The sequence below is a fragment of the Peromyscus maniculatus genome, chromosome 17 (assembly GCF_049852395.1).
Source record: "Peromyscus maniculatus bairdii isolate BWxNUB_F1_BW_parent chromosome 17, HU_Pman_BW_mat_3.1, whole genome shotgun sequence".
NCBI lineage: Eukaryota > Metazoa > Chordata > Mammalia > Rodentia > Cricetidae > Peromyscus > Peromyscus maniculatus.
The window spans coordinates 12,149,466-12,176,644 of NC_134868.1; the positions used below are offsets into that span (position 1 = coordinate 12,149,466).

A 27,179-nucleotide genomic window follows, 5' to 3' on the forward strand; every position below is an offset into this window, starting at 1 on the left:
AGCCTGCATACCACTGCAATCCAACCTTCAGGACCCCCAGCTTTGCCCCCATGTCAGCAGAAAGAAACCATGATCAATTTCTACACCCCTCTGTCACTCTCCCTTCTTTCTATACTGAACTCTGGATTGCCTTTTCAAAACGTTCTATTATTGATTGTATAAATTTTGCCCATGATCCTGAGATCTACATTTTATCAGTCTCCTTATATACTTCTGACAATTGTTCTGGTATGAAAATCTTGCTATGTATATATTGAGACAGATTACTAGTGCCCTCTCATGGCCAAAATGGTTTATTAATTGCCATTATTACAAGTTTAAAGATACTTGATAGCTTCAGCCACAGCCTTGGTTCAGCAAACACACACTGCTATTCAGGTATACTCTTTATCTAAAAACGTTTCATTGTAATTGGTCACTCAAAAACAAACTTATCCAAGATTAATAGATAAAATTAATGCTCTAAAAAAGCTATTATTTTTATGATAACTCAGATTCAAGTTGCTTACATACACTCTACAACATCATGTCATATTAACTAATAATAATTTTTTTATGTTACTCTGCCCTTTATTGGATCAGAGATGTTCTAAAATCATATATAACTACACCTACAAGGTGTTTAGACTAGTTCTCATCTTGCCATCAATATACATGATTGATAATTAATTATACTTCTTGATTAAAATTATAAATATTGATTATTGGTAGGAATATTGGTTATATATTAATAAATTGTTAATTATTATTAATTTCAAAATCATTAAAATATTGCTTCCAGTCATCTTCAGATTTTTAATTTATCCACATTACTTGCTGCCTTAAGAGTGATTTACACATTTTCTTTTTATAAAACAAAAAAGGGGGCTCCCTGGCTTGTGGAACTGTTTGGGAAGGAATATCAAGTGTAGGCTTTGAGGTTTCAAAATCCCATGCCATTCCCAGTTAGCTCTCTCGGTCCATACATTGTGGTCCTGTCTCAGGATGCAAAGCCTCAGCCATTACTCCAGTCCCCTGCCTGCCTTCCTGCTGCCCTGCTCCTGTCTTGATTGTCATGAACTCAAACGTCTCCAGTAGACCCTTTTTTCCTATAAGTTTCCTTGGTCATGGTCTTATCACATCAACAGAAAAGTGCCTAAGATAAGCATAGAAAACCAAATTGGAAGAAACAAAATTGTCTCCAAACAGTCTGAGCAAAAAAAGACTATCAGTTTCAGAGCTTGCAGCACATAAGTTATTTGGAGAGTACGTGGGGGTGGGGGACGACTAGATATACTACTCTGTGTCTATAATATTATTGAAAAAAAGATTAGAAGGAGGTTGGCTGAAACCAAAGGAGTGAAAATACTCCTTCATCTCTAGTGTCAAACAGCACTATTGTATGTGTAGTATTCAACTTCTCACTAAAATATCTATGAACTCACAATAAAAGCAAACTTTCTTAGCACCACTCAATGTCAACCTGTCTGCCCTTAAGGTGGAGAGATTATAGAATGCAGGAAAATGTTCCACTGTCCTTTAAAAAATAACAAAACCCAGAAAGAATTATTGTGGTTTTCATTATGTGTGTACATGATGTGTGTGGGGGGGGGAGGGCAGGACATGCAAGTACTCATGAAATCTAGAAGAAGGCGTCATACCTCCTAGAGTTACAGGATGGTGTGAGACACCCAATATGGGTGCTGGGAACTGAACTCAGGTCCTCTACAACAAACTTGCATGCTCTTAACCCCTGAAACATATCTCCAGCTACTACTGTATTTAAGTCCAATATACCTAACAGTGGAACAGTGGGAAAAATAAAAGGGGTGAACTCCCCATGTCCTCTGCAGTGGGCTGCAAAGGGAACCCAAAGGTGCCTTCACTCCCACCCCATTTTCCTTGTGTGCTGGAATTAGAGACGGCAGTGTTTGGAAAGCAGCCAAATAGTAAGGGATTTGGGGGAGAGGAACTAAAAGTGTTCCCTGTGTCCTGGAAGCACAGACATTATGATGAAAGGCATACTAGCCTGATGTATTAATATTTTCACTGCTATAACAAAATACCTGAGAAGAGCAATTTAAATGAGGAACAATTTATTTTTGGCACATGCTTTTAAAAGTAGCTTCAATCCTTAACTTGCCTGGCTCCATTACACTGAAGCTGGTCACCTCACAGCCAGCCTGCACTAAAAGATTTCCACTCCTGTTCTATCAAGGACCTCAGCATACTGGACAATGCCACCTTTATTTGGGGACATTGCTGTCCCATGGGCAGATTTTCTCTAGAGAGGGCTCCACAGGTGCTACCAGAAATAAAGTATAATTAAAATCTACCCTAGTGTTAACTAAAGAACAAGTTGATTCAGACACAGTGGCACATGCTTATGATCCCAGGACTTCAGGAGATGAAGGAGTTCAAGGTCATCCTCAGCTCTGTAGTAAGTTCAAGACCAGCCTGGACTACATGAGGCCCTATCTCCAACAACAACAAAGTAAGCATGATCAAGAATCTGAAGATCTGAATCAGTAATGCAAAAGACAAATGTTATGTTCTTTCATAATCAAAAACAGTAATTGACAAAAGGGGGAAATGGGACTTGCAGTTCTAGAAAAAAAATAATGATTGTTATTGAAGAAGAAACAATAAAAGAAGCAATTGCCAAAATTATAATTTGAGAGTTTTTTAGTTCAAAAAATACTTGAACGTAGCAGGGTAATGGTGGATATGCTTAACACCACTAAGCTGTACGTATAATGTGGCCAATGTGGAGAACATATGTAAAGTGCCTCACTGTAAAAACAACCTGTATAGCAAGATGGAACAGTATCTTTACAAAGTAACAAAAGAGTCAACTTTCAAATACACTTCAAGTCTGGCTGTGGTGACACACATCTTTAATCCCAGCTCTGAGGAGGCAGAGGCAAGTGGATCTCTGTGAGTTCAAGGCTAGCCTGGTCTACAAAGTGAGTTCCATGACAGCCAGAGCTATTACACAGAGAAAACCTTTCTTAAAACAATAATAATCAATGAATAAATAAGTAATAAATAATTACTTTCAGAAAGTAGAGCTTAGGAAAATAATTTGAAATAAAAAGCATAAAGACTCATATTTCTATGAAGGTAGAAAAATGTCAAATTAACTGTATGAGGAAAGAGATTTGCTGAGAGCTGCTGATAGCAATGGCTTTACCAGAGGCCACAGGGAAACACAACAGATGGCAATTTATAGTTCAGGTATCAACCTGCCACCAGAGAAATAATTCCCTAATGGAGGAATCCCATCAAGCAAAGTTTATAGGACCACTAGCTCTGAACACTGTTGCTTCTGTCTCTAATTTTTCTCATGTGCCACCGCATTTATTCCCTAAAGACAACTATGGGTATTTTTCCCACAGCTTGTGTGTTTATCTCATGTATATATTCCATTTTTGGGCATGCATACAGCCGTAGATGATCAGGAAGATGACTTCTGCTTAAGCTGTGTAATTTTGATAAATAGAAATAATACTAGGGTATTTTTCATAACTGACATAAGAAAGTAACAGTATTGTCAAAGACACCTAATTGTCAAAGACAGAACAAATTCAAAACAGACTACCTGCTACAAATAAAAATAAAAAAATAAAATACAAGTTCCCACGTGTCTGTTGAACCAAAGTCAGGCTAATAGCATTGAGACACTGCTCCCTGTACAGGTCCTCTCAGCAGTTGGCTTTCTGCATGTACTCCCTACCTCAAGGTTCACCCAACTAACTATTTGTTGTTTAAGTCCTGAATTTCAATGTCACTTTCTATCTGGGAACCCTAACCACCTAGAGTTATGTGCACAGCCAAGTGTTACTCACTGGCCAGTCAGCATGACCTCCCTATCATGAAAGAAACTGTGTGACTTATGTGTTATGAGAATGGGTCAGACCCTGAAAATTAATTGTTCAGAGCTCAGCTATTGAGGGATATGTATGTGTGTGTGTGTGTGTGTGTGTGTGTGTGTGCAAAGGAGATGTAGCTGAGTATGCAGGGGGAAAGTGAGAGAGATGTAAGAAGAAGAGGGAGTGAGTAAAGAGTGAGTGAATGATGCAGTAGTGTGTGAAGGAATGTAGCAGAGTAGAGACAAGAAATGTGTGTAGAAGAGAGACATGGCTATGTAAAGAAGTGTGAAGGTATGTAGCTGTGTGGAGAATGTACCTGAGTGGAAAGACATGTAGCTGTGTGGAGACAGAGAGATTTTCTGAACTGAGTGGAAAGACATGAAGCTGTGTGGAGACAGAGAGATTTTCAGAAAGAGTTTTTTTGTTTTTTTTTTGGTTTTTCGAGACAGGGTTTCTCTGTGTAGCTTTGTGCCTTTCCTGGAACTCACTTGGTAGCCCAGGCTGGCCTCGAACTCACAGAGATCTGCCTGGCTCTGCCTCCCGAGTGCTGGGATTAAAGGCGTGAGCCACCACCGCCCGGCGCAGAAAGAGATTTTTAAGGTGAAGTAAAAAAGAAAGTTACCAAGTTACCATCAGATAGAGTGTGTTTCCTTAATTACCCCTCAGATAGAAAACATCTAGCCCTCACCACATTCATGGATTTTTTTGCAAGCCCTGGAGACAGGCTCTCCCAAAGACTGCCAGCAGAGATTAGCCTAGTTGCCATAGTTAGAAGATGGAAACATATGAAACACCCAGTACTGAAGGCTAAGAGGCAGGTGGAACCTCAACAATGGATGCTTTCTGTCATTCAATCTCTAGATTTAAACATATATGTATATGAAAGTAGAAGAGAGAGTGTTTGGGATGAGGAAGGAGACCCGTGGTAGGGATGGAGAAGTACAACGGAGACATGGAGGAGATACATAAAGCATATAATGTACACTCGTGAAGTGTCATGACGAAACCCATCATTTCGTATGAACAATACATAGTTTAAAAAAAGCACACTCTGAAGATTTTCTGCCCACACTTGCAAGTGGACACAGTAAGCAAAGGCATCATATCATTCTTCTCAAATATGCCAAAACACAAGAAAATGAATCCCCCAGTTAACTCGTTGAAAAAATAATAAGGGGTCAGAGAGATAGCTCAGTGGATAAAGGTGCTTGTATACAAGCCTGAAGACTAGAACTCCATCCTTTGAACTCGTGTAAAGGTAAGAAGAAGGAAACAGACTCCACAAAGTTGTCTTCTGAATTCCACATGTGCTCTCTGACATTTGCATGCACACCACACACACACACACACACACACACACACACACACACTCGCATCATGCACATCATACACGATAATAAGTAAAATAAAATATTTTATGTTAAATTATTAATAAAATAGTAATAAAATATGTCTTATTAGGAGACGTACTTGTCTCCATAGAGAAGTAAAAATTAAAAACTGAAAAATAGGCCAATACAATGGCTCAGTGGGTAAAGGCACTTGTCACCAATACGTGCAACCAGAGTTGGATACCCAGGACCCAGGACCCAGAATGGGGAAGGAGGGAAACAGGCTCCTGCAAATTGTCCTCAGTTTGTTCTGTAGCCACCACATGTGTGCCATGACATATGCACACACAGAAAGAATGAAAGAGAGGGACAGACCGATGGGGAGATAGAGGAGGAAGGAGGGATGGAGGGAGAGAGGGAACAGGTGAGAGAGAGGGAGAGAGAAGTCATTTTAAAAGAATTCAAAAATGAAGAAACTTTGGTCTGAAGCAATGCTTTGTAAAGCCAGCAAACCCATTAGGGAAATGCCAGAATTCTCACTTCAGTAATAATTAATATACAGAATTAGGAAACAATAGGTCCTGCTTTGGTCTTAATGTGGTCCCTAGATCCTGCTGAAATCTAATCTCCATGCTGTCTATTATACTGAGGGCTGGGACTTAGGAAAGTGACTGGAACCAGAGGGAGTCCTAAGAGTAGAAGGCTCCCATGGTGGAATCCTCACAGATCTTACAAGAGGAACAAATGGGAGGTGCCAGACAGGCCTGCATGCTTCCTGATTACCATGTGATGTCCTGTGACTTGGAACACTTCAAAGAAGGTCTTTCACTAGATAACACCCTTCAGCATTTAACCTCAGAATCATGAGCAAAACAAACCTCTTTTCTTCATAATTCACTCCACCTGTGGTATTATGTTACAGCCAACAGAAAATGAACACAAGTTCCTTTAACAGTGTATTGTCACAAAAATGGAAATTAAATCACCTAATTGTGAGTTTCAAAGTCATGGTCTCAGACTCTGTTTTATCTGACCCTAAAGCATCAAGACAATGTTCTGATTATGTCTCCATGTCCACTTACTTACACCCTTATAAAGTGTGTAATCATACCTCAAAAAAAAGTCTTTAAAGCAAAAACCAAAATAGTAAGGAGATCATTTTGGTAGAACTAGGCATGAGTCCTTTTTGTTTTGTTTTGGTTTGGGTTTGTTTTCTGTTTGTTTTTCAACTTTCTACATTTTCTAAACATTTTTAAAGAATTTAAAGATTTTTTTGTCTTATAAAAAATAAACTATTACTTTATAATTATAAAAAAATTCTTCTTGTTTCTGAATGGTAGAAACATATGGCACCTTTTGGTAAAAGACAATATTATCTATCATACTAGAAGACAGTGATCCTGGGAACACTTTCGTGCCCACTCAGTCACAAATTCTGTCTGATAATGGAAACAAACAAAACTTATCATCATTTTCCCAAGCTTCCTCCACCCCTCCCTAGAGAACATTGAGAAGCATCAAAATCCCAATAAAAGCAGAGGAGAGCTGATTTCAGCCAAACCACTGGTGAAGACAGAGGTCCAATCACAGGGACACAGCACCTTTGCCTTGCCGTCCTCTGGGTCATCTGCCTTGGAGGCCAGCAGCATGAGTCTTAGAATGAGTGAGATACTGAGAGGAAACTGTCCTCTCAGCTCAGGTACTTTGGATTTTATGAGTTTTCCTATTTTGGGCAGCGGGATATCAAAAAAGTAGACATCACCTAGCAGGTCCTGCCCTCTTCTTCCAGCACGACCAGACATCTGGAAACAGAGCAGAATCATGCAGTGAGAATCACCTGAATGTTTTTCCTAAGAGAATGTAAAGAGCTAGGACTTTTACACAGCTTTTGAGCAAGTATGCTGTGCCTAGGGGTTAACTAAAATGAATAGGCTGCTATTGAAAAATCTAAAAAATTTATCGTATCTGAAGCAGAGCTATTTTAAATAATATATCTGTCATTCTCATGTATCATTAATCATACTATTTATATAATGCTGTACAGAACTACATCTATTTATAAAATCATATATCTAATACTATGAATATATTATGTGCTATATAATTGTATAATTGTCACTTTTGGCAATTACTTAATTGATAAAATATTCTATCTATGATATATAATATTATATAATATATGATATAACATATAACACTACATGATAATGTTTTATATATTAATTATACATGCTCCATATGATTTGAATGTTAGTATATGTTAGCTACATTTGATGCTGTGAGCAGAAATATTGACCAAACATTTCTGAGAAGGTAAACTCTATGAAGAAAAACTCTATTGTCTACAGAACAATAATAGAACAAGGAGAGTCAAAAGCAAAGAAAATGCTTTAATATACAAGGTCAAGACTTTGTGGTGAAAGATAAATATGTGGGGAGCTGAGGAAGCCCTGGGAGAAATGAATGACATTCTATGTATATCATTGCAATGTATATCATTGACATAGGAATGGGTATGTCAAGGACCCAATGCATCAGTCCCATGGGAATGGAAAAGTACCTTTATTCCCCCAAAGGGATTGGAAATCCTTCCTCTGATCCATTTTTAGATGTTAATAGTGTACGCAGAAACTGTCCATTATGCTTTCTCTTCCCAGATATTTGTGCTTGAGGACTTCTCCCCTCTAGACACTGCTCCTAAGATTAGCTAAAATGCTTCCTCTTTCAACTGTGTGCAATAACCCCACTTTCTGTTCAACTTTGTATAATATGCACACTGAGCTTCCAAGTGATATAATTTCTCCATCAGAGAGCCAAGTCCACCTGATCCCAGCTTTTCTGTGTGTCTGTGTATTTGTCTTTTCCTCACTACCTTGCCACCCCAGTTAGGTCAGTGTCTGAAGCTGAGCAGAGCATGGCAATAATGAATGCACAGATTGTGGGGAAGCAATGAAATAACACCACAGGTGAGTACAGAAGTTGGTTTGGAAACAGACTGTCTATCAAGATTCAAGAAAAGTATTAAAGATGGCTCCAGAGTAGAAAAACCCATGCTCAGTAAATGAGAAAGTAAATGTTTCCCAATAATCTTTGATATGGATCCTTTTTTGCAAATTGCTTTATTTAGTTTGTGTACATGTCATGGGGTCATAATGATTACCCATATTCTGCAGATAAGAGAGGAGATTGGCAGTCTTATGCAAGATCATACACATAATCTCATAGTTCTATGCTTACTCACCTACAGTGCTCTGCCATAAACTGGACCATGTTACTAAATCAGTAGTTAAAGTAACTTTTTCACAAATTCAGGGCTGTATAGTATTACTATATTAAGTTAATGTATATTGTAATACCTGTCTGAAATTTAAAGCATCCAGATAGATAGAGTTTTGAGCAAAAACCACAGATTTACAAGGCATGTTGATTCCTAAAGCAAGTGTTCCAGTAGCTGTCACCACCTAAAAAGGAACAAAACAGTGATTCTATAAACTGGCATTTGGGTAGAATACAAGTATTTCCATGCAATTGCTAAAAACTATATTGAAATCCCAATAAAACTGCAGCGGGCAAACTAGGGAGATGAGGCACATAATGTTTCTTCCTATTTTGCAAACACAGACAGCACATTCTCTAATGGAATCATTATAATACTCATCACTTTGCAAGGAATATATACTTTAACCTCAAATGTGTGGTGCAAATGTCACAGAGGAACTTTGAGGCCACATCTAAAATACTTATCTTTTCTCATCACCATCTCTCTCTCTGCTCTTTGCATTATTCCCTCAATGTTCCTCAATATCATTGTACTTTTGTTTTCTCTTCAAATGCTAAAGTCAAAGCAGCATTCACTGTTGTATCTCCAGAGCCAAGCAGAACGTCTGGCATGGGATTTAGTATTACAATAAACATGGTAAGTAAAATATTAGGAGAGGAATTTCTCTGTGAAAGGGCAATAAATATTTTACAAGCCTACTTCCTGGTAATTATTTGATCTAGTAAAGTTCATTGAGAAATGACATAAAAACAAAGTACATTTTCTCTTTCTGTTGTGAATTTGCATAATCACTAATCAGAAACAGAAAGAAATGTAAAGTTTATTCACATAATCTAACTTCTTGCTCATTTTTTCCTGATGTGGTTAATATATGTTGACTTGTCCTATCTTGTTGTGGAATCATTTTTTGTACACTGTGAAGATGTGTCTTTGTCAAAGTGCCTTCTGATTGGTTTAATAAAGAGCTCAATGGCCAATAGCTAGAGAGGAAGAGATTAGGAGGGACTTCTGGGGACAGAGAGGACTCTAGAAAAAAGCAAAGCAGAGTCACCACCCAGACATGGAGAGGAAACAGGAGGTGCAAGAGAGAAAGAGAGGTAACAACACATAGCAGAACCTAGATTAATATAAACGGGTTAATTTAAGTTATAAGAGCTAGTTGAGACAAGCCTAAGCTATAGGCGAGCTTTCATGATTAATAATAAGTCTCTATGTCATTTTTTTTTTTTTGTGAGCTGGTAGCTTGAAGAAAAATCCACCTAAACTATTTCTTCAGATTGATGGCTGTTTGTGCTGTGGTTTGTGATGATGTTTAAGGATGTACAGTGATGCTTTCTAATTGTTTTGTAACTGAGGCTAATGCCTCTGTCAAAATGAAACATGGTACTTATTAAATGCTTTAAATTCAAATCTCTTTAACAAGCACAAATATTGAGAGAGTAGGAGCTTTACATTTAGAAAATGAACAGGACAAATGCCTTTCTAAAATGTATTCTCTGATGAAACTATTACTGTTTCCCTAGTAGCTGTTCTGTTATCAGCCAAGTTATTCATCACTTTATTAGTGACAAAGAAATTACTGTCAGATACTATTTCAGTCACTTCTCTTTCTGTTTTTCTCTCTCTCTTCCTTACATCCTTTTTCTTTTAGCCTATGCCACACAAAATTTAAGGTTGATAATTTTTAGTAGTCAGGGTCAATTTTTAAAGATTACTCAACACTCAGAAATACTTAGTAATGCTCTAAGTGCCCTCTGAATACTTGTCTGGATTATTGCCATGAGCCTTCCCAGGATGCACTAAAGAAAACATGATAAGGATGTGGCCGGAAAGTTATTTATGGCCATCTTCCTCTTGTTCCCCCGTCAGTAACAGGAGAAACGACCTTCAGTATAGACATATCTACAAGCTCTGCTTAGATAAGCTGAAGTCCCGAGGAAGCAGATATCTGTGCTCTGATTTCAGCTACCACACTAGAAAAAGATCTGCTCCCACTTCAAATATAAATACCCTCTAAGTTCTTAGAGGTAATATTTGTAGCAAAACCATCAACAAACCCTACATAGAATAACAAAAGAGTAAGATACAGCGCCGAGATCAGCATAGAGGTGCTTCGTTTCCTTGTGTAAGGGTATGGCGTGAGTGACACCCGTCAAACCTTCTTCCCCAGTTAAATGACATGGAGCATATGCAAAGATGCTACAGTCAGTAAGCAAAGTCTACAGCCCAAGAGGCATAGCTACACGAGGGGAAGAAAGTAAAGGGGTGACTGTATTTCCTCATTTCATGAACATTCTGCTTCATATCTTCACCATTTCAAATTTTACAATGAAAAGCTGACCCACCCTAATGAATCCTTTCCTAAAGAGAATTTCGACTAGCTGCTTTTCTTTGGCACTCATGGAGCTGTGATGATAGCCGATTCCCCTTCTTGTCAAATTCTTCAGTATGGTACCTTTCCTTTCGAATTTCACTCGACTAAATACCATCTGCAATGACTAAAAGAAATAAAGAAATAAGAGATTTAGAGTATTGTTTATCTAATTCTCAATCAAACAAATATTTTTAATGAAACTATATATATATATATATATATATATATATATATATATATATATATATTACGTAATATGTTGGCCAAATGATGTCACTGCTTGGCCTTTCCTCTACACATCATCATCAACAACAACAGCAACAAAACAATGTTTTATGGCAAAAACAGTCACCACAAGAAAAGTCTTCTCAGTTCCTGAAAATCTCACTTCAGTTGTGAGATAGAAAACTCTGCCAGTGTAGTATACAGCCCCAAGGGAAATACAAGACTGTGGCCCACTTCTGTCTAAACAAGATAAAGTGACTATGAAATCTTTTCTAAAGTTCTCCCCAGAAAGTAAAGCAAAACCTTTATACTGTAAGGTCAAGAAATGCCTACTTCCCACTGCAAATGACGTACTAATGGCCTTAAGAATATCCACATAATAAGGAGGAGTTCCAGTTGTGTCCAGTGTTATAATATATAAAAAGATCAACACTCGGAGAGAAGGGACAAGTTTACATCTCCAAAAGTAAAAGACTAGTACCTAGCTATTTTGATTGTATAACTATCTATAAGACAGAATGTCAAGGATCAATTAAAACAATGGTGTCCATACATGGTCATGAAAACAAGACAGACCAAGAAACTGACAAAAGAAGAATCATGATACAATGAAAACATATGTGAGTGAGTGTGTGAGTGTGAGTGTGTGTGTGTTTGTATGATGACACTACATTTACTGTTAAATATGTTGTCTAAAACAGGAATAGTTTGAAGGACAAAAAGTTTAAAGATGATGGGCTAACCCAATTTTAGATATCCCAATGACTCTTTGGTGAAAAATTTTAACTACAATATAGAAAAACTCTAATTTTAAGAAATACTGTCAGTATCTAAATATATAGTCTACAGGGGTACACATTCTGACTATAATATACAGACTTTTACAGAGGACATGGTGCAAAAGCAGCCACTTAGGTAATCTGTCATCAGGACAAAATCAGTCTACAAAACTTGAGCCTATTTTAAGTGTACACTGCAAGGTCTGTGAATGTTCTGTGCAGCAAAGGTCCTGTCTACGATGTCTCCACTTCATAGAGACTTCTCTCATGCTGTATGGTCAATACTGTCTGCATGGAAGAGGCTTCTCTGAGGAACAACACTCCCTCTGGGAGCACCGGTCCCTTTTGGGTGCTAACCTCATCATCTATTGCTTTCTGATCAGCATACGTGCAGTCCTGGGGAATCGCCAGATTCTTCTCCAGACTCTTCAGGAGGTAATTGTGCTCAGCTTCATGAATGATGCTTTGATCCAATCTTCTGGAGGGTTTCTGACCTTTTTCATCTCTTTATAAGAACAAAATTTCAAAAAAAATCAATATTTATATCCAATCACCACAGGAGCCCAGAGTATCTTAAGTCATGCTTACCAGCCAGAATCATTATTTCTTGCATTTATATTATCATGACTCGGTCCCTTGCGCCTAATGTGTTTACTCATCAGCCCCTGGAGCCTATGATCCCTCAAGATCAAACCACTGTGGATGTGACATTTTTCTATAGTGTTCTCCTCCATTATTTTCCATTCCCCAGATGACCTTGCTTCATCTTGCTAATGTGATGATCATTGTCTCCCCCTCAGCCTTTCTCACACTCAGGTGGGAGGTATGTGCTCTCCTCTCTCTGTTTTGCCAATTCGGGATACTCTCCTTCCTCCTTGTGGTGGACACTGCAAGCAGGGGCCAAGCCCAGGCTATCATCTAGCAGAAGCCTCACCTTCTTAACTTTGCCTTCCTCCTGTTCTTCCTCATGATTTCCTTATGTGCTCACCCTTCACCAAGGCATGTACACACATGGACAGCCCTTCTCAGCATGTGCCACATAACCCAGCTGAGACTCTTAGGTAATCACTCTGTATTCTCCAGGACCCTTGAATACACCAGACTTTTACAATCACTAGGTTCATGTATACTTTTTTCACATGTTTTGTCTCTTAACTACGCAAATAAGATATTTCTGAACCTAGGAAGATGAGGTCACTTGCATTCTACCATGTAGTCATATACATCACAGATCCAGAATACGTCACCTCCAAGGAGCATTAACCTTAATGAGGAAGGGAATGTCATGATTATGACCAGCCGTATGTTTTCAAGACACATGCTAATGGACTTACAGAGGATACAGAATGTTGTCTAACTCAGTTTTTTGAACTATTAAGTAAAACACTGTTAATAAATAAAAACTGCTAAAGAAAACAGACAAAATGTCCTTCCAGCTCAACACATGTGACCCTGTAAGAGTAAGCTCTTAGTGTGTGTTTCTTTATGGGTTCCTGCATTATAGAAATGGATGAAGACAGATAAGGGTCAGAGTTTTGTCCTCCAAAGCATAGGGCATGAAGTAGGGTCCCTATCCTCCTACAATGAGAGTGCTGAATGTATTAAACACTTTTCATTTTGACAGCTTGAGTTGCTGGTCACCAACCCACCTTGACCATGTGGCTCCTGAAACCCTGAAGCAGTGATATCCTAAGGAGGATCATTTCCCAAGAAATCTTACACTTCCTACCTACATTCTCCTGGGAGTCCACTTCCTCCATACTACCTAAGAAATATACTACCCAGGAAATAGCAAAACATGAAGAGTCATTGTATATGAAAAGATCCAGAGCAAACTCGAACTTTCTCTAAAATTTGGAATATTTGAATCAGAGATGCTCTAAAAGTTTGTTTCAACTTTAAAAAGAGTTCTAGCTCTTTAGTTAAAAATATCTCAAACAGCTCAGGCAGTGGGACCGGGACCTGTCCTTAGTGCATGAACTGACTGTTTGGAGCCTAGGGCCTATGTAGGGACACTTTGCTCAGCCTAGGTGAGGAGGGAACTGGACCTGCCTTGACTGAATCTACCAGGCTGAGCTGAATTCCCATGGGAGTCCTTGCCCTGAAGGAGATAGGAATGTGGGGTGGGCTTGGCAGAGGGCAAGGGGAGGCGGGAGGAGGGAGGACAGGGGAATCCGTCATTGATGTGTAAAATTAAATTAAATTATAAAAAAATAATCTCAAGATCTCCCTAAGAACTAGCTTTCTTAGCACCTAAAGGTACTATACAAGCTGCCAAGGGAACAAAACAATGAAAAGTCTTACCAAGCTGTAAAACCTACAAACTGCAACAGTAGTATGGCAGTATATCTCCAGTGGTACAATAGTGGCACTTACATCTCTGGGGTAACTACCAACAACTAGTTGGACTTAAGGCCTCACTCAGTAGTGGCATATTCATGCCTGCTACTATAAACCTAACCAACTGCAAGTCACTGGTGAAATAATGGACCATAGTAGGGAACTTACTGCTACCATATCCCTAAACCAGTATAACCAACAACAGCATTCTAAATACTTGTTCTTACAGACAGAGATAAGTGTAGCACTCACCCTCATCAAAGAAGCTTCTGTTTGCAGAAGACAAAGCCCATCAAAGATATCATCAGCTGGTCAAAAATGCAGAGAACAACTGACCATGGGGTGCCTATCTCGACTTGATACATCTACAACACAACTCCTACATGTAAGGCTCAGGGAACACTGAGGAATGGGGACATAAAGACTGTAAGCACCAGAGGACCAGGACATCTGCTATCAGATAATGCCTTCTGTAAATGACAGAGAAGCTGTGTCCACAAAATCTGAACTATATGGTCACCCAAACAAGACCTGAACAGTGACAATACTAGTCGATAACAAACACGAATGTGGGAACTCTCAGGAGGACCCATCCCTAGATGAAAAGCTATAGGCAATTAATTGGCTGGCAAAAGAGAGAGAATCAGTCCTCTCTAGTTACTAGCTTCCTGATACCTTATCCAATCCCAAGTAGTCATCACTAAACATGTAATCATATATGCACACTAATGGAATCAATAGAATCTGTTTGTGTGTGTGTGTGTGTGTGTGTGTGTGTGTGTGTGTGTGTGTGTGCTAATTACAAAAGAAGAGATTATGAATTTGAAAGGGAAGGGACAGGAGAGGAGCTGGAGGGGGGAGAGTGTGGGGAGGAATGATATAAATACAATACTCATGCATAAAATTCTCAATAGTAATAATATAAGTTTTTTTAAAATAGTTTTAAAGTAAAAATCCTTGGAACAACTATTATCTGCCAGGCTATGGAGATGCGAAGAGGAAAATGTATGCCTCTTGTTGTAAAAAAGCCTAGGATTTAGGGAAACTAATAAAGATTTAGTGTCCCATATACGAAGAGCTTGGGAACTGAATTTTAGGTTTTGGATTTTGAAATACTGAACAATAAATAACAGCATATCTTGGGATGGCACCCAAGTCTAAACAAGAAAATTTATTTAGATTTTATCTATACTACTCCTACATACAGCCTGGAGGCAATTTTGTACATAATTTAAATAAATGTATACATAAAGCAAAGTTTTATCATGTGAAAGTTTCCACATACAGTGTTACCTGAGCAGTCAGAGTTTCAGATTTTGAAGAATTTGGGATTTTATATTTTTCATTTTAGGGATGGTCAGAGTGTATATTTTAAAAATACAGAACAATTTATCTCCTAACTAAACAAGGCAGAACACACAAGGAAGCACAGGTCTAAGTCCAGGAAAGAGCACAGGATTCAGAGAACAGAAATATGACGAGTTTCCAACCCACACAGTCACTGAAGGTGGAGAGGACCATGAGGAGGACACATTTTAGCTACACCCTGGAGAAATGGCCTTCCAAGTGTAAAATTGGCATTGTAGTCCAGTCCAAAACTCACTCTATGGCTCAGACAGTGATAATGTATCATGAGTCAAGACAGAGTCACATGGACGATGTGGGATGATGATCTTGTCAAGTTCTGTAAAACACATAGACTTAGAGAATCTGGACCTGTTTCAAACAACCATAAATTAAACTGATTTATGCAACTAAGGAATATGTGCTGCTGGTCACTTACCTTCACTCAATTCTCCCTCTGAAATTTAAAAACAAAAACAATCCAAGTCTTAATTAGAATTTCATTATAGCATTTTCAATGAGCATTTCCTACTAGGACATTTGGGTTCTACAAACCTTTATGTGGCCAATTTGCTTAGTGAAATACTTACATTATCTTTTGTTTCTCCAAAGATTTTTTAACTTTTCGAAGTTTGTTAGCCATGTCATAAGCTTCTTTATCAGCTTTGGGAGGCCTTTTCTCCTCCTGTTTCTTCTCCAGGAATTCGCAGGTAGCCTCAGCACATCCTTCTACAGAACCTAATCTAAATCTGGAAGCAAACAAATGTGTATTTAATATATCATATTGTCATAAGATTAGGTCTCTCCATCTTTTCTGGTTGTGTGTTATATTTCTCATGGCTATGAGTAAATGGCTGACAAGGAGCGATTATAGAAGGGTTTAAACTGGTTTACAGTTTGAAAGGACACAGTTACTTATTCTGGGATAAGGGTAAGCATAGCGACGAAATGTGGCCAGTCACATTGTGTCTATAGTCAGGAGGCAGAGCACAAACAGAAAGTGGGTCTGGCTATAAGACTTCAAGACTTGACCTCAGTGGCCCAGGATGGTAGTTTGACTAAGAATGGTCCCCAATAGGTTCATGTATTTGAATACAGTCTGTAGTTGGTAGAACTGTTTGGGAAGGATTAGGAGGTGTAGCCTCGTTGGTGGAGGTGTGCAACTGAGATCAGTTTTTGAGGTATCAAATGCCCGTGCCATTCCCAGTTAGCTATCTCTCTCTGAACCCTACTTTCTCATAATGATGTACTCTCTCAGTTACTGCTCCAGCACCATGCTTACCTGCCTGCTGTCACATCCAACTGCCATAATGGTCAAGGACTGTAACTCTCTAGAACTGTGAACCCCAGTAAATTCTTTCCTCTACAAGTTGTCTTGGCCATGATGTCTCTTCATGGCAATAGAAAAGCATTAAGGTACCCAGAAAGGCTTACATATCTGCACAAATATAATCTGCAGTCTGTTGTTTAATTCATAGCTCTGATCTGAGAAGTATAAATGACAACATCCCAGACCAGGTCCATGGGTAAGGTAGCATCTCATAACTTTCCAAAACCTTCCAAAACAGCACCACCAGCTAGCACCAACTGTCCAAACACACACTGATGGGAAGCACGTCACATGAAAACCACGACAGTGGCATATACCTGTGGGTTTTTGAAGGCCACCTTTGCTAATTTTACTCTGAATTCTGGGTGCTCTCGGTCCACATACTCCAAATTAGCAACCGTGAAGTGAAACTTAAGTTTCTCCAATGCCATATTCCTGTTACACTGCAGTGTGAGCTCATGGACACTCCCCACAGGACAGACATGCCCAGAAACAAGGGAAGCAGTGATTTGTAAACAGAAAAAAGAGAAAATCACCCCCACCTTTTACACACCTTCCTGAAAGATGAGAAAGGTTTTTAGTCAACCCAAAAAATTTGTTCTTTTGACAAAGTGGAAAGAGGCATAGTTTCTCACTATCACATAATTACTTCTTTCTAGAAGGGAGGAAGCCCTGGAGGTCATAGCTTTTATTAGCCAGAAAGAAGGTCTGCTAGACATGGCCTTTATATCTTGAAAATATAAATACCTAGGAGTCTAAAGGGGCAGAATTCTTGGCACATTGGGGCTCACCTTGTGGACCTTGTCTGTATCTCAACCATTTAGACTTCTGAGATCTGAGCAACCAACATTGCTGGTCGAATTATCTCTCCAGAAAGAGTAAAAGCAAACACAGCGCATTTGCATCACATGAATTTCACAGTGTTTAGAATGTAGAGATTCTGATGACAAGCAGGCTATGAGAAAAACCATTTCATTTCATCACTGTGGCTAGGAGTCAAATACCGTGTCTGAAGTAGCCACTGGATAACATCGTTGTATTATATTATAGCACATGACAGGTTGGAATTTTATAATAAAGTTAAGTTGAAAGTGTGGGACAAAAGATTTTCTTTAAAAAAAAGCAAAACTTTGCAAACTCAGTATTTTAAAAATTGTGAGGCTGAGCCTGTTGTCACAGGCCTGTCTACAATCCTAGCTAGTAGGAAGGCTGAGGCAGGAGAATTACAAGTTGAAGGCTAGCCTAATATACAAATGGGTTCAAAACCGGCCTGGGTAACTTGGTGAGATCTTATCAGAAAACAGAAAGGGGGAAACTGCCTGAGGCTATTGCTCAGTGGTAGAGTGAGTTTCTAGTGTGTGAGGCCCTGGGATCGATTCCCAGCCAGTGTCACAAAAATGAATTAGAAAAACACAATCCACAAAGATGGAGGGAGTTACCCTGGTGAAGCAGGAACTAAGAAACGGCAATCAATGCTACTTGACTAAATCAGGTAACAAAATAAGAAGAGGAATAGATGTATTACAGTTACTGTTGTCAGGGGCAATTCTAAGTGCCTTGAATGTAATAACTCATTTGATACAACAACCATTATACCAAGTATTATGCCAACTCTATCATTCCCATACTACAGATGAGAAAATGGAGGTATAGAGAGATTAAAGAGACTACCCATGATTATACACAGCTAGTATGTAACAGAGTGTGTCTTCTAATCCACATTTCTGACTGTACGGTTGTGATATTATTTTTATGTCATGAAAGTTCCAGTCATTTCCACCACAGTTTACCTCTTTTCAAAAATCTACTACAGCACTGCAGGGTGGTGGTGACGCACGCCTTTAATCCCAGTGCTCAGGAGGCAGAGGCAGGTGGATCTCTGTGAGTTCGAGGCCAGGCTGGGTTACAAAGCTACACAGAGAAACCCTGTCTCGAAAAACCAAAAACAAACAAAAAACAAAACAAAACAAACAAATAAAACCCTACTACATTGCTTAAAAATAACTGTGCCTCCCAAGTCTCTCTGACACAGAATTACACAGAATGAAAATGACCTGAAATGGCACATCAGCAATTAATATTTTATACCACTGGACTACACACCCATGACCTTCAGATTTTGGTCTCACCAAAATTCTCTGTATGATTACTGTCACTGAGTGCCTGGCAATCTGTGACCCAGCTAAAGGGGAGAGAAGTGGGATTTACGCTGAGCCCTGGCTTTGAAATGCATGCCCTTAAGCACTGATCAACATTTCCAACCTCCAAACCTCTAAACACGTGCCACACATTTTTTCCCAAATATCGGGGTACAGAATGTTGGGGCTATCAATATGTGATAAGCCACTAAAGACTAACACTCACACTGCATGTAAGAAAGGATTTTCACAGTTTGTCTTTCAAAGGCACTTTTAGAAGTACCCAGATAGAACTCCACACACAGAATTTTACATATCATATTTTGTTACTATCACCTTTTCAGATACCTTATGAATACACAGTTCAGAACATGCCATCCTTGTACCAGGAGGAGATGGCCCTTCATTTAATAAGAATGAGAAGTTGAGAGAGAGAGAAGTGTGTACAAGGCTTTTCTCCCTGGGCATCTATTTCTCCCCTCCATGAACTACAATGGCACATGCCCATTTAGTGTGTCACACTTGTACAACTTGCAACTTTGTTCAGTTCAGGCTGAAGTGTCCATTCCTCATGTCATTGGGTCACCGTTTCCTTATGAAGCTCCCATGACACGTACTATTTATCCTAAATCAGTGAGTATGCTTTTCCCCTATTGACCAACTGAATTCTTTCAACGGGATAGAAGAACAATTACATGTGCTCAAATCCCTATGCATATGAATATATAAATAATAAAGAATTGTTCTGTGATTTTCAACACTGCGGTTAAGCTTGCATACGTATCTCAGACACAGAGAATGGCTCTTGTTTCTAATACCCATGACTGTACTTGGAAGGGAAGCAGATAACTGTGTGAATTTTTCATGGCACAGGAAAGAGTTTTTCTCTTGTTCTACATACACAGGCAAAAGGAACAACTTTACTAGAATCTCCAAAAATAATCAAATAGGAGCATGCCTCACCTACTACCATTGTTTTGAGTTTCTATCACCAAATATGATTCATTACTATATATTTCTGTGCATGTGCATAAGTATTAAATTTTATAATACAATGGTTTTATTTATTCGATGATCCTGTGACTTGAGAGTAGTTTGAAAATGTCTACAGTAAGTATTCTCTTGTCACATAATTAACAAGCTTAATAAGGTTAATCTATAAACACTTATCCTTGGTGCCATTTTATCAGAACTGGATCCATTAAACTAGTATATTCAATTTTAAGCTGCTACATTCTGTAACATGAAATTTAGCAAGGTATCACTGGCTCTAGGTTATAGTTCTCATTACAATTAGTTTGAAATAGCTTAATAGTTTACCAATATATATTGTATCATATTATAAAAACTTAAATTTTGTGCAGGATAGTAACGATGATGGCTATGTTCAATGGGCTTTGCAAAGAACCAAGATCTGTACTGAAAATTATTAGTAATACCTAAGACAAAAATGATACTTTATAGCAAAACAAAAAAACGAGGTATCAAACTTAATAAAAAAATAATAGAACACTAAAATTTTGGTTTTTTGTTTTTTCGAGACAGGATTTTTCTGTGTAGTTTTGGTGCCTGTCCTAGATCTCACTCTGTAGACCAGGCTGGCCTTGAACTCACAGAGATCCACCTGGCTTTGCCTCACAAGTGCTGGGATTAAAGGCGTGCACCACCACTGCCTGGCTAACTAAAAATACTTTTAGGAACATAACTAAAACTGGGCATAATGGTGCATGCATGTCTTGAATCCCAGCAGAGAGGAGACTAAGGCAGGAAGACCAGCCTGGGCACATATCAAGATCTTATCTCAAACAAACAAAAAGAACCAGAACAACAAAAAGTGGATATAGACAATTTTATGACTTTAAATAAGTCATATGATTTTGATAAGTGAACAAACACCCAAAGAAATAATAAGTACTAGACCACAGTGGTAACGTGTATATGATTTCCTGTACCTTAAAAGAAGGAGCCTAACACAAATTATGTCACAATGTTAAATAACTTACAAAAAGAACAGTGCAGGCAACTTCTCCATTTCCTTGAGCTTCTCAACAAGATTCGGAAAGAAGTTCAGCATCTGCCCTGAGTAGTCATGGAAATCGGGACTCAGTTTCTGCAGCACCATCCTGGCCTGTGACGGTGAGTGAATGGAAAGTATTTGTATTAAAATGTTCACAGCAAAGAAACTATTTGCATACTTGTTTAATCTTTGTTTTTGTCATTCTCCAAAATAATCTTATGAGACTACACCACAGGACTGTGGTAAGCCACAGCAAAGACACATGCAAACAGCAGACTTGATAACAAACTTTGGTGTACTGCACGCATACACCTGCAGTTGTTTGAGACAACACAAATCCAGCAGGCGGAAAAGCTCTGCTCGGTCAGCAATGTTTCCGCCATAGCAGGAGAAAGGAGCCCTCTCCACACTGCATAGGAAAATATACCTAAACCTGACTGAGAGGTTTTGAATGACGAGATAACCAAAGGAAAATGTAACTTAACTAGATTATGTTTCCAAATGAAAGAAAAACAAATCAAGGACAGGATCACATGAAAAAGATATCATGTACACTATTCCTTAAAAAAAAAAATCAGAAATCTCAATGTTTGATGATAAATTTAAACAAAATAAATGTGTAAGCATCTAGTTCCAGGGTAAGACTTCTTTACTTAAAGAGTCCTTACAATTTAAAATAAAGATCATGAGGAATAAAACCCCCAAAACAGCTGCAAACCTGTGTCTCTGGACATGACAGGGACATGGAACACATGAGCTCACAACAGCTGTGGATACCTGCAAACAAGCTCATAAGATCAAGTCCGAAATAATTTCAGCATGGAGGTGGGAGGCTCACAAACCCTCACTGAGGAGCTACTGCCCAATGATGGCTTCCGTGGAAAGGAGGCAGTCAGTGTTCTTCTCATATGCTGACAGGCTGCCCATGTTCCAGGAGATGGCCCCGCACCCACGTGTACATAGGCAACACTGAGCGGACTCAGTGAGTTTGAAAGGAGCACATGAAGTTGGAAGGGATTGGTAGGAGGGATATAGGAGGACTTGGTGGGGGAGGTTTGGGGAATGGATCTGAAAACACATGCACATGAAATTCCCAAATGATAACTTGTTAAAGAGAATAAAACTCCAAAACTAAGAAAGGAAGAAGGGTGAAAATGTGTTTCAGTTCCTTGAGTCCCATCTCTATACTGGAAAAACATCAATCGTCCCAACCACGAGCCCTGTATTTCTCTCTTGTCTGCCATCAAATCCATGAGAAACCCATGGTGTGTGGCCAAGTTTAGGAGACACTGAAGAAGAGATCTAAAAAAAAAATTCCTTTCTCTTTTTTTGTTCCAGCTCAGAATCACCATACATCAAGTCAAATGTGTGAAATTACCTGCTCCTCGTTCCCATTTTTAATCCAATTCACGAATTCTTCCTTTAAGCTCTCCTCATATTTTCTAGCATCCAACTTTTTAATGACTATTTTGTTCTTAAAATGAGCGAAGTTCTCTGGACACAGGTTCTGGGAAAGGAAGAACATAAAATTCTATAAAAATAATGCCAGAAAACTTAAAGGTATTTCTCAATTATATTTTTTCATTGACAGTTTTACGATCTCTTAGGTTAGAGGCAGTGGACTTCTCTTACCTCCCCATACCTTCTAGTATATAGAACTATGTATGAACTCTTCAAAGACAAGAAGACAGAGCAAACAGGTCTCTGGGGAAAGCAACCAGCAGGACACAGAGAACAAAATGAGGTGAAAAGAATCTGAAGACTAGAAACCCAGAGTGGGAAAGGAGACCCAGATACCACAGTGTCTGGGAAGGAGAAAGAAGGGACATTTTCAGGAGTTGACATAAAATACCATTTCTAGCCCATTTAACTAGGAAGGTATAAGGAGGCCATTTCCTCTAGGAAAAGGTCTGCCAATCATTTTAAACCACCAAATGCAAGTGGTAGAAATGGTGACCATATGTTTTGGAATAGCAATGGTGGATTCCACCATAACAGCATGGATTCCATGAAGATTGTTTACCTGGGCCTGAGGCCAACTCTTCCAGACCTGAAGCATAGTGTCATAGAGCTGGATGCTTTCTCGGGGTGAAAAGGCAAGATCAGAAGGGAATCCATACTTCTCAATCTATGATTAAAATTAAATCAAATTTATTATTTATATTTTATTTTACCTACAAAATGCAAATATTTACAAGGAATACTTAATTGAGGATTAAGAGCTGGAAAAACAGTGAAGACTGCATTGAGCATATTGCCTTTAAAAAAGAATTTTCATAAATTATGTGTGTGTGTGGGGGGGGGGGTTTCTGCCCCCTCCCTCCAGGCCAAAAGAGGGCGACAGATGCCCTGGAGCTAGAGTTATAGGCTGTTGTGAATCACCCAGTGTGGGTGCTAGAAGACAACCTCAGGTCTTCTGCAGGGTTCTCTTAACTACGGAGACATCCATCTATCCCCACAGCCAATGTTAGCCTTGTGTTCTCTTTTCAATTGTTGCTTGAGAGTGGTGACCTTTTTAGCCAGACCAAAATGAAACAAAAATTAATCTAAGAATTCTTGTAAGTTTTAAAATACAAATCTTCTGCTGAGTCACAGGCTTGACATTTCTCGTTTCTTACCCTTTCACTCAGGCTTCAGTGCTGGGGGATATCTTTCTGTATGCTGTGAATATATATTGTTCCCATTAGTTAATATGTAAGCTGTTTTGGCCTGTGACAAAGCAGCTTAGAGGCAGGCGGGGAAACCCAAGGAGAGAGACAGGAAAGAGAAAGGCAGAGTCTGGAAAGACGCTAGCCTGCCACCCAAGGAGCAGCAAAGCCAGCAGACCTGTAAGGCCACGGAAGACGTGGCAAAACACAGATTAATAGAAATGGGTTAATTTAAGATATAAGAGCTAGCTAGTGAGAGGTGTGCCATAGGCCATACAGTTTGAAAATAATATTAAGCCTCTGAGAGATTATTTTATAAGTGGCTGAGGGACCATAGGGCCAGGCAGGACCCGAGGAACATGGGACTGTGGGGCCGGCAGGACCAGGGAAAATTCCAGCTACACTACAGTCTCCTCATTTCTAAAGATAAAACATTACTTTTGTCTGTGTCACTAAATTGTTGTGAGAAATAAACTTGATAATAGATATGGGTCTTAGCCAAATGTCTGGCACATGATTGGCTCACCATCCATTGATATGTTTTATCACTTAATAAGTTCATATTTTGTAATTTTAAAAGAACTTAATAATTCTATGGTCCAAGCTGGGGGATTCAATCTTGTTGTTTCCCACAACAAACCAGCAAAGAGGCAAAGCCTGAACCAATTTAGGCAGAGAGAAAAGAGAAGTAGCAGTGAATCGCCGTACAGTGGTGTTCTGCCCTTTCATTATTTTGTAAATGCAAGTCTCCCTAGTACTATGGGTGATCTTAACAATCACTCCACATTGAGCAAGAGATGATAGTTCTTTCAAGTGTTTCCCAGGCCAACAGCTCTCCAGACAGCAGCAGCTGCGCCTGGATGGCATGATAATTGAGGGGAAAGGTCAAACAAGGCTGCAATTTGCCAGGAACAAGACATACATGGACAAGGGCAATCCCTCACTGGCGATCCCTTGCTTCTGTTGGGTTAAGGCCAGCTCATTTGTACTCTCCTATCTCTTGCTTTTGGAAATCATTTTTCTAATATAGCCATAAAGGAAGCAGAGAGGTAGATGATTCTTCTATTGATGTCCTTACAATTTATCACATTTTAGGGTATTTTTAACCCACTCAGTACATTCATTTAATCTAAGTGTAATAAAAATGTTCAGAATTATTTACACATTTGGAATTTATACTCATTTCTATTTTTCTTCAATAGGAAATGGCCTATATAAGTACATATTATGCAAGTGGCTGTTAAAATTTATTTAACAATGCCTAAGCCTAGCATTTACTCTATATTCTTGCTACCAAGTTCTAAAACTCTTAAGGCTCATACAACAGCATGACCTTTGCAGAAGTCACGTAGGGTCAGACCACACTGTAGCTACTCTATTGCTTTCTGGCTACTCCATTAATAGCTACCAAGTGGAAGGGGAAGGCACTTGGAGCAAGCATTGAACCAGTATACTTGAGGCTGCTTAAAGATAACATGTCTTGAACAATTTAAACAAAACAAGCAATTTTTAAAGCACTGTGCTACTTTTAAAGATACAGGATAATGTTGAGAATGTCTAAAAATCTGTAGATATCAGAAAGGGAGTGGAGGGACAAGGAAGGAAAAAGGGGAAAAGGAAGAGAGGGAGGGAACAAAAGGATTTCTTTATTGTTAACGGCTGGCTTAACATCTATGTTCTTAGTATAAGTTAAGGCACAGGATTTCTTCCATATTTCAATTGAAATTGGAATTTGAACTGGGCCATTACTGTAGCTTGGTGTAGCTGTAGCTGCACTGAGAGGAGAGGTTAAATCCTCAGCATTTCATTCGTGGTGCAGTCATGAGCTAGTGAAGAGAGACAGGCAGAAGGGAGACATGGGTGCCTAACAAAGAGGAGAGTGGGGAGAAATAGTGCCCCCAAACTCACAAAATCATCGTTACAGTGTTTAGTAGTTTTTGAACTCCAAGGATCCGGATAACATCATAACATAGGGAAACTAGCACACTGCTGTTCATTTTTAAATCAAAGTCGTAGTGTTTCCTCTACATGCTAGCATCAGGCTGCGCTTCCGTTACCATCTACACAGTATTACATTTTCAGTTGTTAGCCGGGCAGTGCTGTTCTGTGGAATGACTGTGACAAAAGCTGTTACTTACATGATCTGTGGTTAGTGAAGCACATGGATGAAAATGATCAAAGCAAACCTCATCTTGTCTCACAGAACACAGATACTTCTCTAGATCATTGTATCTCTCTCCATAGAGCACTGAAAGGGGAAAAGGGAGATTTTTCCAAATGATCAGAAATGTGATGAGTGGAATAATTTTAATTTTAATCAAGCAGCCAAACCAAACAAAATCAAGATCATACAAATGCACAGAGCATACGTACCAAGTCTAACTTTGTATGACTGTCTTACTCGTACTTGGTCTTTGTGATGACGGCCATGGGAGCCAGCATTTCTTTTGGAAAAAGTTCCTTTTCCCATTGCACTGTCCACTTGTTTCCAGTACCTCTTTACTGACTGGAGCCACCTTTAAAACATAGACATATTACTTAAGATTATAATCAGTAATGTGCCCAATGGTTCATGTCTTGAGTGTCTTTGGTATTATTTTGAAAGCTGTGGAGTCATTAGAAGGTGGGAGCTGCATAACAGAAGCCAGTCACTAGCAGTAAGACTTTGAGGAATAATTACAGCCAATATAAGCCAACACAAAGGTTATACTAGGTTCTTATCTAGCTGTCTCTGTTTCCTGTCTGTTGCCATGTGAGCAAGCAGCCACCCCAGGCTTCCATTTCCATGGATGAAGCCTCTTCTCCCTGCCTTTCCCACTGTGATGGGCTGAAATCTTTCTAAAACCATGAGTCTAAATAAAGGTGTACCACATTTAAGGTATTTATCAACACAAAAAGCAGCTCATACATTATTTAAGCAGAAAATGGAAACAACTTACATGAAATTAAATAATTAATTACAAAAAGCTCATGTGTCTTAAAATTTTCACAGAAGGGAATTAGTTCTAGGGCCATATAACCTGAAATAAAATTATAGCTTCCTTACTATTAATTCTGAATCCTGCATGAATCATTTAATACTTCTGTGACTGTCTTTCATGTTTAAAAAATCAATAGAATAGTAAAAGTACTGTTATCTAATAATAACAATGGAAATAGTAGTACACAAATATTGATGATATTTAAGATAATTTACTATATGCAAAATACTTAGCAATGAATGTGACACATGCGAGATGCGACAGGATACATTGTTATCAGTAGTCAACATTCAAGTCCAATGACAAGATGGGTGGCTTTCAACTAATACAGATTTGCTCCCTTTCTAAACAAATATGTCTACAAAATGGGATGATCTTGGAATCATTGGCTGAATGTATCAGTCTATCACCTGATTTTTGTCTCCTAGTAAAGGGGGTGGGGGGAAAGATAAGGAATATGCAGCTATCATTTTATTTTTGAGCTATGATATGATACTTCCTATTCAACTGCAGATCTGACCCAAAGAGTGCAGGGTACTTC

At 38.8% G+C, this 27,179-nt stretch overlaps 1 protein-coding gene across 2 annotated transcripts in view; it reads right to left on the minus strand.

Moving 5' to 3' along the window:
* LOC102905926 (putative ATP-dependent RNA helicase DDX60) overlaps positions 1-27,179 on the minus strand; it is a 101,220-nt gene that overhangs the window by 16,542 nt on the left and 57,499 nt on the right. For both annotated transcript variants that reach the window (XM_076553286.1, XM_076553285.1), the window contains 10 exons: positions 26,031-26,173; positions 25,796-25,905; positions 23,033-23,137; positions 22,388-22,516; positions 20,996-21,120; positions 16,115-16,273; positions 12,198-12,345; positions 10,808-10,960; positions 8,539-8,643; positions 6,784-6,984 (listed from right to left, as the gene is read on the minus strand). In XM_076553286.1, coding sequence (XP_076409401.1) covers positions 6,784-6,984; positions 8,539-8,643; positions 10,808-10,960; positions 12,198-12,345; positions 16,115-16,273; positions 20,996-21,120; positions 22,388-22,516; positions 23,033-23,137; positions 25,796-25,905; positions 26,031-26,173 — 1,378 coding nt within the window. The remainder of the gene's footprint in view (positions 1-6,783; positions 6,985-8,538; positions 8,644-10,807; positions 10,961-12,197; positions 12,346-16,114; positions 16,274-20,995; positions 21,121-22,387; positions 22,517-23,032; positions 23,138-25,795; positions 25,906-26,030; positions 26,174-27,179) is intronic.